The following is a 17,461-nucleotide window of genomic DNA, read 5'->3' on the forward strand; positions in this document are numbered from 1 at the left end:
AAGGAACTTGCCTTTGGCTGCACTCAGACTTGCTTCTATAAATGGTGGCTTTGGCTCTCTTCATTGTTCAGCCATCTTAAGTGTTTTTGGCCAAGCCCTTGTTTTCTGAAAGGAAAGCAGACATGTGTCTCCTAGAAGCTGGCATGTTCTTTAGAAGTAGAATTGCCCATTTTATTCTCCATGAATTTGAGTTATATTTAAACATAGAGTTTCTGTCTTTGAATTACTTTGTTTCCTATTAGCTGATATTGAAATAATAGCTCTGGTTTCCAGCATGCAAAATGCCTTCCAGCTTCATATCAGCTTGTTGATTATTATCTCTTAAAAGGCATTGTAGTTTAATGCAGTGGAATAAAATCACAGGAAATTAAAAACAAATCCTATTAATGTTCAGGACAATGCCTTTCATTAAACACACACAGTTTTCTTGGAATTTTCCTCAACTGTGCAGTGCCTTGAACCACCTCCTTTTCATCTTCTCTTGGAATTTCCTGTAATTGGCAATAGTCAGGAGACCATGGGTGGGCCATAGGGTTAAGTCTGAGATATGAGCACAATAAAGGGTAGCATTTTAAGAAGTTTGTTTATGTCATAATATAGAATTGTGGTACTGCTCAGTGTGATTGTTATGGGGATGATCTGCAAAACAGTTTATGAAAAAAACGGGCCCTCAGATTTTGTCAGTTCAAAGCAGGAATCTGTTTGAAGACTCCTTAGACACTTTAGTTTAGTTACACCAAGAAGTCACACAACTAGCATGAGTTAATTGCAAGCATTGCTCTATTTGTGTTGTGATGCCCGAAAGCACTTGATGCTTGTTGAAGTGAACTTATTCTGGCCAGTCTCACCGTATTTTTTCAGTCCAAACAAATGTTCCCTGTTAATTCAAGAAGTAAGAACATCCAGTCAATCTGGAAAAGCACACTTTTAAAATCAAGGACCTGCTAATTTAACCCAGATTCTTACATTGATTCCCCCCTGCAAATAGATTTTATTAAAGCTTAGGTTCTGGCATTCATTTTTGATGTGACAAAGTCATTGCAAGGTTTTTAAATTTCTTACCTCCACAAACTTAAGTGTGGTCCTCCCAACTAAACCTTCCTCTTCCTTAAAGTCCACTGTATGTTCCAAAAGACTGAAATAGGGGAGGGTTGCCATATTTCAAAAAGTAAAAACCAGCACACCCCAAAATTGTTGACTTAAAAAAACAAAACTCCCCATTTCTTTCCCCCCTTTTTTTACAAAAACACAAAAAACCTCGCAATTTTGTAATTGCCTTTGAAATCCTGGTAATGTCCAGGAAAATCCAGACGTATGGCAGCCCTAGAAAAGGGTGGTGGATGATAGATCTCGAATACATTTGGGGCTTTGGAGTAGGCAGAGGTAGGCAAGATGTTCAGCAGGCAAGATTAAGGTGGACATTCACATACCTGCCCCAAAGAGGAAATTCCTCACTATAAAAGAGGGCACTGATTCACCTATGCTAATTTATATGGGTAGACGGAAATTTCAGAATAGTGACAGAGCTCAACCTCAAGAGGAAGGGGATGTCTCATGCCACACACTGAACTCTGATTCAGATGAAAGCTATTGTAGGACATATATTTCTTCTACTTGTTGCCTCAGTTATACAAAGCCATGACCTATTACTTTCTATAATATCTCTACTTTAAAGTTGTTCAAAAATTCAAATGTATTGAATAAAGTGAAACTAATCTTTGAAGAGGACCATTGCAAATGAGAGGTTCCAATTTGCTGTTCTCCATATCTACTAGTGTAGCTATAATTATACATACTTAATTACTGGTTAAGATTCAGTGTCTAATATGTCAGCCTGCCAGCTCTTATTCTGTAACATCATCGTTCCCATACTAAAGCAACCCTTTGAAACAAGTTGGCTAGACATGTTAATTGACAATCTGTTACCTGGCATTCAGTGTTGCATATGGTCTGTTTAGGCACACTTGAAAAGATTAGATTAAAATGGCTCCAATAAACTTTTTCCAGATAATAGCATCATGAAAAGCAAATATATTTCCCCTCCAAACCTTATTAAAAATTTTTTATGAGAGTGTCTTATTGTTGGTTGTAAGCAAGACCTGAGGCAGTAAGGCAAGTTCCATTGTTTCCCTCCAGATATGGTTTAGCTAATCTGCATGGTTTATGAAAAGGTTTTCATCTGCATGGTTACATTGATGCATATCAATCTCAGAATCATGTTCCAGTTGCAGATTTCATGCCAAACTAATGCCAACCCTAGTTTCAGGTCATTGCCATGCAAGCTAAATCTGTTTACAGATCAGAAAGCAGCAAATTAATTCCAGGTTTTCACTGTGATAATATGAACTAAGTTTTTGTGGTGACACTTGCACAAACAAATAAAAACATTGTTGAAGTCTTAAATAAATGAACTGCTTTGCATAAGCCCAATAAAAACTTAAGTGTTTTCACTAATAAAGCACCATGTAAAATACAAACAGATCTGCAGTGCAGTCCTATGCACATTTACTCGGAAGTAAGTCCTATTGTGTCCAGCATGATCTATTTAGATGGTTTAAGCCCGAGGTATTAATGTCTTCTATCATGAATGTTAGGTTTAAGTGTTTACTAGCTATATCTCTTTCTATCAGTGTTATATTTTAAACTTTCTAGATTTAAATCATTGCCCTCATCCAGCAGTCATCTTCTGCATGTTGGTAGGATTATTTGCATGTGTTGATTCCAATGTAGGATCATCAAGCAAGCTTAAAAAATGATGGAAAGTCCATTATGTGCCTTTCCATTCACACAACCCGGTACAGAATAACTCTCCAATTGGAGGAAAAATAAGCCATGTGACACAGATACGAAGACTGGATTAGATTGACTGCCCTTCTAATATATAAGAGCACAAGTATGCAGAAATGAGGACAACCTAGGCTGCCTATGCGTGCCTGGTCTCTGCAATGAATGGAAGTTTACTTTAGCGCTCCAGTGTAAATGGCATACCTCCCACAGCTTCCACATTTGAATCTGATAAAATGTGGCCTGTTTTGAACATGCACTTTGGATGAAATCTTGTGCGTGTTTATCTTCCATTTTTAAAAATCTAACATATATAACACAAGTATGTGTGTGTACGCATGTGCCCCTGGATATATATATATATATATATATATTTGCTTTCGTAGATTTTCACGGGTACAGGAATGCAGGTTTTGGTGTCTTCGGGTGTCTTCCCGTGTAAGAGTCGGGGTGTCTGTGCGACGTTTCGACGAGGTCTCACTCGTCATCTTCAGGCTGGTGCTTTCGGCTTCTTGTTACTGGAACAGTAACAAGAAGCCGAAAGCACCAGCCTGAAGATGACGAGTGAGACCTCGTCGAAACGTCGCACAGACACCCCGACTCTTACACGGGAAGACACCCGAAGACACCAAAACCATATATATATATATATATATGGCATACTTTTTGCAATTTAACAGTTGACAGCAATATTTATAAGCCAGTGTGACCGTCTAGGGTTCACTTTGCTCTGGAGTTTTCATAAAGCAAGCCTTGTCATTGGCTATTTCATTAACTAAAAAGCCATTGCTATGGCAAAGAACATGATTCTATTGCGTATCAGGAGTGAGTCAGTCCTATTTACTTTGAAATCCAAGTGAGATGCTGAGATGGCAGTGAAATGAGGCGGGGGTGTATGCCGAAACTGAACTGAACAGAAAGGTTTATTTATGCAGGGGTTTTGTTGTTTAATCAGTACCAAGATATAAAAATAGAAGAAGAAAGAAACTGCTGCTTTAGATCCTTCCGCTCATTAGGATAAATCACTATGTTTAAAGCGGGGGGCGGGGGATCACTTTTAATAGAAGCTCCATGATAACTCTTCGCAAAGCCTTAATATTTCAGCCGATGATGATTCTGGGGAGAAATTACAGGCTTGGAATGGACACTGGGTCAGTGCAAAGAAAAAGTAACATGGTGACGTAACAGAGGGCAGATTTTCTACAGTGGTCCTCTCTCATTTACTAAGCTGATGTAAACATAAAGTCAGAGTGCGATCTGCTAGTTGCCTAAACAGGAGTTAAGCCTGTTGATAATCTCTTCACAACTGTAGGTAAAGAGTACTTCAAAATCTGGGGTTGCACACCAGGAATGGCAAGGACGTTCAAGAGAATGCCCAGTGGCTGGGTGTGTGCTTGGCATCTCCAATGCAGAATACACTGCTCTTTTCCTCCTTGCTTCTTTCCTTACTTCTTCCCTCCCTCCCTCCCTCCTTAACACCTTCACTATTTCGCCATTCATCCCCAGGGCACACACTTCTGCCCTCTCCCTAGAAACTCTACCTGTCCTCTTAATTTTTTTATGCACACATTACCTATTCTGCACTCTTATACCTTAATCCACAGCCACTTTCCAAAGGAGCTTTAGGAAGAAGCCTGACAAGTGTTTGAGCCCCAGTCTGAAAGGTGGCTCTGAGAGGGAAAGGGAACAAAAGCATAGCAGTGTCAGTTCGCCTGTTTTTACAGGCCTGGCTCAGATGGACTTTTACATCTCTTCTGTGCAAAAAAAGGATCCATTTTATTTCCTGCTGGCCTGAAAAGGTGTCGCAATACATGGCAATGCTGCTTTTGTTTTTAATGCTCTGAGTAACAAAGATGCTTCCGCCTCTTCTCTAACACAAAGTATCTTACTAACACTGTGATTAGGATCCAAGGATTGTTTTTCCAGACTGCTCAGGAACCTGGAATGCTAACCTTCTATTGTGAAAAGACCCTTAATAGGTGTCAATGCGAAAGAGGCACAGGTGTATTTTAAACTCATTTGTGGGGTCAAGACAGGAATAACTGTCAGCTGCATCTTTCCTCTGCATATACTGGCTTGAAAAAGTGGGTGAATTTGAAGGAAACTTTTTGTTTGCCAAGGTGATTTGTAAGCACAGGTACCTATTTGTCTTCCAAGTAACGTGGATTATAAAACCTATATTGTATTTTCCTTCCTTTTAGAAAGCAAAAACATGGCAACAAAGGAGAAACTGCAGTGTCTAAAAGATTTCCACAAGGACATTCTCAAACCTTCCCCTGGCAAGAGCCCTGGGACACGCCCTGAGGATGAGGCAGAGGGGAAGCCACCACAGCGTGAAAAGTGGGCCAGCAAGATTGACTTTCTGTTGTCTGTGGCTGGAGGATTTATTGGATTAGGCAATGTTTGGCGATTTCCGTATCTCTGCTACAAAAATGGCGGAGGTGAGTATTGCTGTCGCTTCAATAATGGTTTGGGATGTGGATAGCAGCTCCCTTTCATGTGAATGGGTATGTGGGAAAGCAGGGCTGCTCTGAAGATGAATGAGATCAAGATTTAAAAACAACCGGAAGTGCTATTGGACTAATAGCTACTTCTCAGCTTTTTTTTTTATTTATTTTTTTGGCAAAGGGGAAATTTGATTCATATTAACGAAAGCCAGTCACATATTTCCGGTATGCATTTCACTGCATTTAATTTGCTTTTTAAAAACTCTTACAGCTGTTACATGCAGTACACTTTGTAAACAGCAGGTCATTAAATTCTGAGACATTGTAAAACAAGAAAACAATTGCCTTGAGATTTTACCTAATCTTCCAGTATGCAATGAAAGGAAACCATTCTGTTGCACATTTTCTTTCACATTGTTCCCCATTTCTTAATCTGAAAATAACAGGGCATTTGTGTAACATATTTAAAGTCTGATTATTAATCTTTGCTCTTAAGTGGCAATTTCAGAACATGCTAACAAGGGCATGGGCCAGATTTCAGAGTGATACTTAAATACCAGCATCAGCTGCTACTCCATTAAGAAAATAAATCATTGAGTCATAGAATCTTCCTAATCTTCCTTCTGTGTTTTCTCTACAGGTGCATTTCTCATACCTTATTTCATTTTTCTGTTTGGGGGAGGTCTTCCTGTGTTTTTCCTGGAGGTGGCACTAGGACAGTATACCTCCGAAGGAGGAATTACATCCTGGGAAAAGATCTGCCCTATCTTCACCGGTTAGTTATCTGCCTAATTCATGTTAAATATATATATATGTACATGCACACATCTAAGTTAGTTCCCAAAATTCTGTGACATTCTTCCTTCACCTTGCAGCTATGCAAAGGAAGGGGTGAGTCTATGCAGAGGCATGGCTCCCTGTGACTGGGGTCAGCAGGGCAGGAAACAGGTTTTATCCTTAACTTTGCTGGTGACTTTGATTTTATTTAATTCCCATCCTTTCCTTTTAGTTTTTTCCCATCCAGCTGAATGGTTGTCACACACCTCTCTGGGGAAAAGTTAAACAGTACTGGTCTTGGAGACATTTTTGCACTGAGGGCAAAACCTGCTTGCCATACCTGGCAGGAATTCCACAGCAGGATGCAAGGCCCAGCTTGAGAATGACCTACTGTGCCAGAGTGTCCAGAACAGTGAGGACTTGAAACTGCCTCTGTGGGCAGTTCCCTCTGACATCTCCTCCACATCCACAGTGTTGCCTTCTGAGGAGGAGGAGATAGACCCTGAAAAAGGGGGCAGTGGAGTGCTAAAAATTTAGTCACAGAAGTACAAAAAGCTTTTTCTCCCACCTCCCCTCCAGCTCCGAGCTATTGGAGGTGGTCTTGTTTCCTGCCCTCCCTTCCACCTCCAAGTTTAGAACTAGAACGCGGAGCAAATTTTCCCCTGACCTTGTATTGTGTTTGAAACATAACTTTAGCTTGTTAGGGGTGAATCCTTGTGAGAACAAAATTTTGGTTGGCCTCTGCTAATGCAACTTTTCTATTTAAAAAATATAAGAGCAGTATTGAAATTGATGTGTTCCTGATAGAAGGTTTAGGATCTACTAATATTTCAATTAGTAGACTTCAGAATACATGAAACTCTCTGGAACAACTTCTCTGAGATTTCTGATCTTTAATGACTATGAAATGCTTTACTATGGGTATTTGCATCAGGAGAATGTGGAATGGCTCCCATCATCCAAGAAAGCTCAATATTTAATAAGGAGCTGGTGTGTTCACAGGCCATTAAGTTGTTCCAGGGCAGTTTGGTGTTTTGTAAGATGATTGCCAGTTTATACCGGTTCTGTGTCTCCCAAAGTACTTACTTAGAAGGAAGTTCCATTGAGATCAATAGGACTTCTTGCCAAGTGTATGGGGCCTGGATTGGAATTTATAGCTAAAGGTTTGCCAATTTGCACTTCATTAGCTGTGTGCATGCCATTTGGAACAGCAAAGGACATGACCTTATCTGCTAGTGACCCTGTGCTTGCAAAGCAAACAGGGCAGTATTTTTTTGTTGTCAAGCATTGATATGCAAGTTAAACATTTATTTTATAAATAGCAGGCATGATACCTTTGGGGGGGGGGGAAGATAGATGTGTACATATATTACAAAATTCAGTTTGCTGACCTTCTTTTGACCTTGTTTTATTTTGCACAAACATGTTGTCTTTCCTTCCCAGAATATTGTTACTACTGTTGCTATAACCAATGTTTTATGACTGTGTGACCCTATGCATTCTTATGTAAGAGTAAGCCTCACTGAATTCAATGGCGTTTATTTCTGAGTAGATATGTATAAAATTGCACTGTAAAGTTGGAGTCCTATTCACACTTTTCCTGGGAACAAGCCTTGCTGTACACAGGCAGAACACAGTGGGACTTAATTTTGAGTATACCTTCCTCTAGTTGTGCTATACATTGTAGTCAGAGGTATAAGTAGAATAATACTGTTTACAACTGCATTGCAGAGAAAGTGCATTTCACTGAATTCTGTTCCATACGTAATGATTGTCACCCTAAGTTAGGCCAACACTTCCATTGCCCACTGTCTGCATTTGACATTGACTCAGGGAGACTCATAAGCAGATTGGATTGAGAGAACCATCTCCTGTGATTTAGCTTTGGCTCCTGATACTCAGAAATATGTTTAAAGCTTTCATAGTGGCTTCATAATACAAGCCAGGATTGAAAGAACTACTTCAAACTGTTTCCTTGGGTGTGCTGTTCCCCAGTGGGATTTTTTTCTTTGAAGAGCAGAACATCTCCCCTCCAATACTTCATCACAAAGTGCTTTTGAAATTCTCCTTTATTTCAAAAGCATATTGGTATGTAGCATGGAGAAACACAAGGCAATTTTTACCTTGTGCACATGGAATAATTATTCTCTTCCAACAAATACCTGCTTTAAATTGGGACTCCTTCCTAGTCTGCATTCGTTTTAGATGTTTTCTTGTTTGTATGCTTGCCGCCCTTGGCTCCTTTGGGAGGCGGGGAGGGAAACTACTACTACTATTGCTAGTAGGTATAGTCCACCAGGACACAAGCCACAGAGCCATAGGTACTGCATCATGTCCTTAGGTTTCCATTTTTATTTAGATAGCCCTTTGGCCCATAACTTGTAATTTTGTTGAGACAAAATGAGGTTTTAGCTAGTTGTTTTTATTGATGCCTTGTCTGCTTTTCTTTTCTTTGTATTTTATTGTTCTTTTGTTGTATTGTTTTTAATTACTGTTAGCTGCTTTGAGTACCATTTGGGGGAAATGTAGACTACAAACCTAACAAGAAATGAATTGTGCCTCATTTACATGGCCGTTTCCTTCTGCTCAAGTGTTGTAGTTTCAGTGGTTTTGTTGATATTAAGAAGGGTGTTCCTAAATATTAACAGTGCAATCATTTGTATGTCTACTGAGAAGAAAGGCACATTGAATTCAATGAGACTTATTTCCAGGTAAGTGTGCACAACAGCGGTGGGCAACTTGTGGCCCTCCAGATCTTGCTGGACTACATCAGCCCTAAGCATTGGCCAATTTATGATGGGACTGATGAGAGATGACGTTCAAAAGCATTCAGAGAGCCACAGGTTACCCTTCCATAGTTCATATGTTTGCAGTCCAAATGTGATAGCCATTGCTTGCATACCTTTGCAACCTCACAACTGTGTTTTAGGAGGAACTACTACTCCTTACTGAATTCTCTGGAAACATGGGTGCAACTGGTGAAAGAGGGCCTTGATACCTTATCTGAGTCTTGAAATTATGCATCTCCGCTTAATGTAGTAGATATATGATGTTGAACTGTTGCCTTTGTAACCCTAGACATAGAGATTCCTAAACTAGTGAATATTACATATTCACCTGTAATACCAACAAGCCTTACTTATGTGTGTAATTTCATATGTTCTTTTCTTCTGCTTTCTTTCTTTCCTTTTTAAAAAAAATCAGGAATAGGTTATGCTTCCATAGTGATCGTGTCGCTTTTGAATGTGTATTACATCATCATCCTGGCTTGGGGACTGTACTATCTATTCCACTCTTTTACGAGTAAGCTGCCTTGGGCTTTCTGCGACCAAGAGTGGAACACAAAAAACTGCATAGAAGACACTCTCAGGCAGAACAAAACCCTCTGGTTGTCACTGAATACCACTAACTTCACTTCTCCTGTGACAGAGTTTTGGGAGTAAGCAATTTTAATTGTTGCTCTTTGGGGAACTTTACAAAAGACATAGAACATAGAGTAAAATGGGGACTGACTAAAATTGTAAGGTGAAGTATGGGGTGTTACCTACTTCTGTAGGAGTTTTGGATTATTATTACGAATTTTTTATTGTTACGAATTTAAATTATTGTCGTCTTATGATATTTGGGTCATGTTTTAACATCTCTGTTTACTGTTCTGGATTCTGCAAGGAGGAAGGGCAGAGTATAAGAATAATAAAAGAATGTCAGGTTATAGAGTCACAGAGACAATGCAGACACCTGATATTCCTGTTTTGATTATGATTATGTGATTTAGCCCTATTCAAATAAAATTTCAAGTTGACTCTGTGAATGATGGCCTTGATTCACCATGCATTTTATACAGATATTTAACTTAATCATTGCACAAGTAATGTCATCTATGTGGGAGGTATTTGTTAACTTATTGCACAGAAAAGCCTTAACAAAGAACTTTGCATTTTACATTAATTTTAAAAAATAACTTTTTATTGGGGCTTTTTTTTTGCATCTTACATTAATGATAAACGTTCAGTAATCTTATAACTACCATATGTTATATGTATTAACAGATTGAGGTCAGCTGCATTGCCCTGAGCTAGCTAATAAGTTACATAACTCAGAATAATGTATGTTGCCTTGTAAATATGTAAACCTCTTTATCATGTGTTAATTCACTTAAGTTTGGTACATTCAGAAGACAACAGTCCTACTGTGAATTAAATAATCCTTAGGAGCTGTTACAGTGCCTGAATTATGAAGCCTAGTGCTCTTTATCAGGTGGAATGTTTCCTGAAATCTTTATCAGTTGTACTTGCTGAACACTAAACTTCTCAGGCATGGTTGACTTTATTGAAATGTTCACCTTTGTATGCTAAGTGACATCTTCCTCTTAGCAGTGCTGCTGATTGTGCATTGGAGGCCATCATTATATCTTATTTGAGCTAATGGTCTGTGTAAATCTCATGCTTGTTTGAGCAGCAGTCATAGGGGATAAGCAAATCTGGCTTCATTTCCAGAGTCTTACCTCTTGGGATTACATCACATGCTTTGATTTCTTAGTTGTGAAGATTTTATTTCATAGTATATGGTTGCAAACATAATGAAACAGTAAGAAGCAGGGGGCAATTACCAGTAAACAAGAACTTTGATTGTTCCCAGCTACCAACCCAAAGCTTATAAGTGCTTAGGACTCAGCAGGCTTGGTTCATGTGAAATCTCAGGAAGCTGATCACATGCTTCAGGCATGCAAATCTAATAAGAGCTGAATAAAACAAAGCAAAATCCGCTTTTGGCTCATGTACACTTGATGCTAGCCATAAATCTAGCAAACTGTTTTTGCTCTTTTCCTTCTTATGAGTGAGATCCTTGGGAACAGCTAGTTTATTATCCTCCATTTCTATTTTAAACAGTTCTTCATCTTAGCTGAAAGGGGACACGCTTCAGAAGTTACACAACTCCCCTAGTTCTGTGTTTTGTTTACTTATTAAAATGGATGTCTGTGTGATTATAGTGCTGTGATAGAAGCAGGTTGCTATCCTGTTCCCTTACCCCCCCCTTAACTAAATTTATCTAAAGTAATGATGATTGATTTGTTTACAATTTAAGGCAATATATAACAAAGTTGGAGAGGTTTGTGTATTTATACCTTTCCTGCACAACAGAAATTACTAGTTATGAGTAGAAATACTAAGAAGTTGTAAAGGTGGGTTTGTGGGTTGATTTTTTTATTTTAAAAAATCACTTCTTTTCAGTAGTTTTAGAGTAGCCCCATCAGATTCAAAGAGCATGCGCACGTGTACATGGCACCAAACCACGAAGTGACCAGAAAATGTCACAAAAGGGGCAGAATGGAATACTTTACATGGGCCCCGCCGACATGCTCAGGAGTCCAGAATGTAACCCCTGTGCAAAGCAAGGATTGCCTGTAGACAAATGGATTCAGTTCCAAGTATTCCAGAGTGAACAGAATAGTTTTAACAAGCTGAGGGATAATTATCACTCCCAGCTCTTTGGAAGACTACAAATAGAACAACGGGCCTTTCCCATGTGTCCAGTTAATCTGTTTAGGCAACATGGGAAGTAGCATCATTCTGCTTTTAAAGACTGGTTCTTGTGAAGCAGCTGTTCAGTTTGTTTTATCATAACTTTTGTCTCATTTCTTTCCTTTTTTTTAATCCTTTAAGGCACAACGTATTGAGCTTGTCTTCAGGAATTGATGAGCCTGGTGTTGTCAAGTGGGACCTGGCACTATGTCTCCTCCTTGTCTGGGTGATATGTTTCTTTTGCATTTGGAAAGGTGTAAAGTCCACTGGGAAAGTAAGTGCTCTCAGCCTCTCCCTTTGCAATTATAACTGCCTTGTTTCTTGGAGCGCTGGTATTGGCAACTCCAAAAAAATAAATATAAAAAATGTTCTCTTTGGATCCAAGTTCCTCTCAGTCCCACAGTGCATCTCAAACTGGGGGGAAACTTGAACAAACTTCCAAGCTTGCTCAATCTTCCCCCCACTTTTTGCTCCATGGTTTCCAATAGAGGGAAAATGAGGTGTTAAAAAGGCCAGATAAATTCAAAACATTACTCTGCCTTAACTTCCGTTCGATACCAGCAGAGCATAATCTGCCTTTGAATTCCACCCTCTTTTACACACATACACATTAGGATTATAGCCAAAGTGTTTAAATAGGTTCAGAAATTAGTTTTATGCAGTGGTTTTACGCACTCTCCACATCATTTTGGGCTTAAAATGATTGAATTGACTTCTTAGCAAAGGCTAGGTTCCCAATGTTATTTTGAACCTTTCCTAGAATCATAGAATTGTAGAGTTGGAAGGGACCTTGAGGGTCATCTAGTCCAGGGGTCAGCAAACTTTTTCAACAGGGGGCTGGCCCACTGTCCCTCAGACCTTGTGGGGGGCCGGACTATATTTTTTTGGGGGGGAAATCACCAAATTCCTATGCCCCACAAATAACCCAGATATACATTTTAATAAAAGCACACATTCTACTCATGTAAAAACACCAGGCAGGCACCACGAATAACCCAGGGATGCATTTTAAATAAAAGGACACATTCTACTCATGTAAAAACACACTGATTCCCAGACTGTCCATTGGCCAGATTTAGAAGGCTATTGGGCTGCATCTGGCCCCCACGCCTTAGTTTGCCTGGCCATGATCTAGTCCAACCCCTGCAATGCAGGATTCACAACGTGGCTGAAGCCATACCGAGCCCTGCAAATATGCTAGCAGTTTTATTACTGCACCTCAACATATTCCTTGTTTATCCAAGGATGGAGGATGCATTTATTTATTACGTTGTTTCCTCTGTGAACTCTTTGGCTAGACCCACTGAAAACTTGGAAGAAACTCAGAGTGAGTTCAGAAACTCTCATAACATCTGGCTTCTGCTTTTTAGTTGTTTTTTAGGTCATAGCTGTTGAACATCCTTAGATTTTTTTATTTTTCTTTGAATTGATGAACAGGCCTTTTTGATTTTCCACATTTGTCACAGTGTACTTCTGGAAGATAATTCCTTGCCCAACGATAATAATTAGATAGCAGTCAGGTCTCCTTTCATTTTAAACATATGTAAAAAGAAAAAAGTACATAAGTTTGAATGTCCAACCAACCTCTTTTATTTTTTAAAAAATCCAAAAAGCAATTTGCATAGCTCAGTGTTTGTTCTGGCTGAAAATATTTCTCTTACAATTACCATATTTTTCGCCCCATAGGACGCACCTAGTTTTTTTTTTGGGGGGGGGGGAATAAAGAAAAAAAAATTATTCCCCCCCCCAGCCCCCAGAACAGGCAGCTCTCCGCAAGCCTTGGGAGACCGGCGCGACTTCCCGCCAGGCTCCCACGGCTTGCGGATATCTGCCTGAAGCCCAAACCAGGTTGGGGAACAGCTGGATGGCGGCGCTCCGCCTCCCCACTGTCCCCGGAGCTTATGGGGCTGGCAGCAGGGAGAAGCACTCTTATCCCCACTGCCAGCCTCCAAACTAGGTCGGGGAACCGAAACCCAAGGTGCGCTGTGCAGCGAGCCCCGAGCTTCGGTCTGCAGGCTGCTGCCCGCAAGCCTTGCGAGCCCGTGGAAACTCCCGCCGGGCTTGCAAGGCTTGCAGATAGCTTCCTGAAGCCTGGAGAGCAAGACCCCTCTCGCTCTCCAGGCTTCAGCGAAAGCCTGCATTCGCCCCATAGCACGCACACACATTTCCCCTTCATTTTTGGAGGGGAAAAAGTGCGTCCTATAGGGTGAAAAATACGGTAATTCACATTGGCAAAATATGCTAGGTTGGCTTAATTTGAAATAATTTCTCAGAAACAATCTTGGGGTGAAAAAGCTGGTGAGTTTTGTTTCTTTAAGTCACTTTGAGTCACTTGTGGGTAAAAAGTGACTAATGAATGTAGTAATAGTAAGAGTTAAAGTTGTTAATTGTGACGAACAAAAAAAACTGCTTACAAATACTTGTTTAATTTAGAAAAGAAGGGGAAATAACAAAGGCAAGGATTATATTTAAAAGCAAAACAAAATACTTTTGGAAGAAAAATTACACACAGAGAAATGTACCGTATTTTTTGCACCATAACACTCACTTTTTTCCTCCTAAAAAGTAAGGGGAAATGTCTGTGTGTGTTATGGAGGGAATGCCTACGGGTGGCATGCCTACAGATTTTCCTCCTCTAAAAACTACGTGCGTGTTATGGTCGGGTGCGTGTTATAGAGCGAAAAATACGGTAATTTGCCAAAAGAAAAGCAGGGCATGATATGGATGGGTGTTGCATTTAGAGATCAGACTGGCTGCAGAAATTATTATGGTGCAACAGGCTTTGATATCTGCCTGTTAAATCTCTCGAGGTTCACTTAAAAGGCAGGAAGATGCATCTCAGGAGCTTTTATCTTGCTAAACCAATTTCACAAAAACAAAGCTATATTAAAGTAGCAGAGCTGTAATTACTGGGTGGCATCATCTGACCCTATTAGCAGAAGAAAGGAACCAAATAAATAAATAAACATAAGTTTGAGGCAGATTTCCAGAAGGCACACATGTACTTTGGGACAATCATTCAGAAGTAAGCAAGGGGTACAATTCAGCTAGGGTAATCTCTTGTGCATACTGATTTTATACATCACCTTCTGTTTATTCAGTTTGTGTTACAAGACATTCTCAGTTGATCATGCCCAGGTTCATCCTTTTTCTGTGCTGGATACAATAGGAACAAAGTTAGGTGCCTTTGATACAGTAGTTCTGTATTTACAACACTAACTGGCAGCAACTCTCCAGTATTTGAAGTAGGGGTCCCTCCCAGTCCTACCTGGAAGTGCTGGGGGTTGAATCTGGGACCTTCTGTGGCAAAAAAAATGTTCACCATTGAGCTATGGCGCTTCAGATCATAAGTAAGGAACAGCTCTTTATTGGGTGGGTGGTTGTGATCTACATGGGGTGTCACACATCAGTTCCAGTCTTTAGTGAATCTCCTGATGAAGAGTGTTTAATGATATTATAAACACATAAGTTCTATTGAGCATACATACTAGGGAAGGAAGGAACACCTCCAGTACTCAAATTTCATTGCTGTATATGTGATTTCTTTATTTTACTACCACATTCTTCATTATTGTGGTGAATGCCACCTGTAGACATCTATATAATGAGAATGAAGTGTGTTGCCTTGTCAGCCTCACTAGTGGTCCAACCAGCACAGCCAATGGTCAGAGATGATGGTAGTTGGAGAGTACCATGTCGATCACGCCTGACATAGCGGTGACTTGGGGGAACTGGAAACAGAAATGTGACCAGTATTAAAGTCCGCATTAAAGTCCGATAATGTACTTTCTCTGTCATGATGGATATATGCGCATGCAGTTAAGGGGAAGCTGCTGTGATCCACTGAATAATGAAAGCTGAGAGCAAACAGGAGGATAAGAATTGAAGATTTTTGTAACCTCAAATACCAGGCGTATACAATTAAAATTCTAGCTTTTTATTATCAAAAAGTGATAACATTTATCATTTTTAATACCAGGTTGTGTACATAACAGCAACATTCCCATTCATCATGCTTCTTGTACTGTTAATCCGTGGTGTCACTTTACCTGGAGCTTCAACGGGCATCAAGTTTTATCTTTACCCTGACATCTCTCGGCTAGCAGATCCACAGGTGGGTTACTAAAAACGGGAAGTGGTGATACTTTTCTTTCTATGCTCTAAACAAAATGTGAGGAGGGCAGTGGGATGATTGTGCAGTAGATTTTCTTGTAATCTTGAAGCAGTCGAAACCTAATTGAAGATTACCTCCATGGTGTTATTCCTTTCCACCGTATCTTGTCAAAAAGGTTATTATTGTTAATGTGTTAATGCATTTTCCATGTGTGTATATCTTTTTATATCAGAAGGATTCTGAGGCTTGTAGACTCTGTCCAAATATAGCATCTCAGCTTTTTTGTTGATATTAGGCTGTGGACAAGGTAAGGGAGATAATTTTTGCTTCAGTCTTTAGCTCTTAAAGGCAGCAAAATTATGGAGCAGCGAACAGAACGGTAAGGAGCACTTGTGAGTATTTGCAAATGTCCATGTCATATGGACGCCCTTGGGGGAAGGCAGTTAAGGACAGTGAATAAAATGGGAAATGCTGAATACCTTTCACGTTCTTTGTAGAAACTTGCTTCTATGCAAATGTTTGGAAGATAGCACCCTTAGTAAAGCGCAGGAGTATAGCACTTTCTTTTCTTTTTTTGCTCCATCTTCAACTGCTTACAAATTATGTGACAGTTTATTTTATGATCTGGTCAGCCACAAGCTCTACCCCGTAGCAATGGGGAAATGCAAAACTGTTAAAGTAGGGTGGGGTGGGGGTGGGGAATGCACATAAGACTATGGTAATATTGTGATACGAGCAGTGAATGAAAAGCAACTTATGATACAAGCCGGATGAAAATGCCACTTGAGTACAATCCATCTGGAACACCATTTATAGCAGCTATGTGAGAGGTTGCTGCTTCTTTCCTGTTCTGATTCGTTAAACTCTTCTCTGTTAGCCTAAGCCAGGGCTGGGGAACCCCTTTCAGGACAAGGGTCACATTCCCACCTGGGCAGCCTGCTGTGGGGCAGGGGACACGTGCCAGCGGTGGGAGGGGACAGTTGCAAAAGTGGGTGAAGCAACAAATGCAATTTTTACCTTTGTACAGTGGGACTCATTTCTACACACAGCCCTTGCTATCCTCCGTCCAGGAAACCAAGAGGCATTGTCATAGTTCAAAGACATATTCCAACAAAGGGAAAACCCTTAAGGGGGATCTGAAATAGTGCTGGTGGAGGGTATGGTCTTGAGAGAGTTCTAGGGAGAGAGGGCTGGAGGGCAGTGTTTTGCCCTTAACCGTCTGGTGAGGTTCCCTACCACTGGCCTAAGCAGAGTGCACTGGAAGACATAATTGGCCACAGCAAGAAAAACCCTAAGAGGTATTGGGAGGGAGCATAGTGCTATCCACCAAAAAGCCTGGGATCCGTAAACCACTGAACTGATCTTGAAATGTATCTTGTGTGTATATTAGTCTGCTGGGATCTACAACGGGTGATGCTCAAAACTGGGACTGTATATATGTAATGCTCTGTTGTTTTTGTTTAAAAGAACTGATTGCGTTTTTATTCACTTTTGTGCCAAAATGTTGTGATATGGTATTGAACAGTGTAGGTGCATTCAATGGCTAGCATTTATGAGCGGATTATTTTAAAGAGACGTCTATTGTTGTCACATTGTGGGGGTTGCATAGTCTGTATTAGCTTTAGATAAATGGCCGGTGCTGGTGCAAAATGCAGCCTTCTAATGGGCCTTTTCATGTTTTCTTTAGGTCTGGATAGATGCTGGGACGCAAATCTTCTTCTCCTATGCAATCTGCTTAGGTGCAATGACTTCCTTGGGGAGCTACAATAAATACAAATACAACTGCTATAGGCAAGTTTCCTACCAAAGGGGTTTAG

The 17,461-nt window shown here is 40.2% G+C and overlaps 1 protein-coding gene across 7 annotated transcripts in view; it reads left to right on the plus strand.

Moving 5' to 3' along the window:
* SLC6A6 (solute carrier family 6 member 6) overlaps window positions 1–17,461 on the plus strand; it is a 59,534-nt gene that overhangs the window by 22,158 nt on the left and 19,915 nt on the right. For 4 of the 7 annotated variants that reach the window (XM_082209667.1, XM_082209662.1, XM_082209666.1 and 1 more), the window contains exons 2-7: window positions 4,986–5,225; window positions 5,872–6,006; window positions 9,213–9,447; window positions 11,672–11,804; window positions 15,510–15,644; window positions 17,332–17,435. In XM_082209667.1, the coding sequence (XP_082065793.1) occupies window positions 4,997–5,225; window positions 5,872–6,006; window positions 9,213–9,447; window positions 11,672–11,804; window positions 15,510–15,644; window positions 17,332–17,435 (971 nt within the window). In that variant the 5' untranslated portion in view covers window positions 4,986–4,996. The remainder of the gene's footprint in view (window positions 1–4,985; window positions 5,226–5,871; window positions 6,007–9,212; window positions 9,448–11,671; window positions 11,805–15,509; window positions 15,645–17,331; window positions 17,436–17,461) is intronic. The other 3 variants (XM_082209663.1, XM_082209664.1, XM_082209665.1) reach the window with 1 other exon arrangement.

This window comes from Podarcis vaucheri (genome assembly GCF_965113315.1).
Source record: "Podarcis vaucheri genome assembly, chromosome: 2".
NCBI classification, from domain to species: Eukaryota; Metazoa; Chordata; class Lepidosauria; order Squamata; family Lacertidae; genus Podarcis; species Podarcis vaucheri.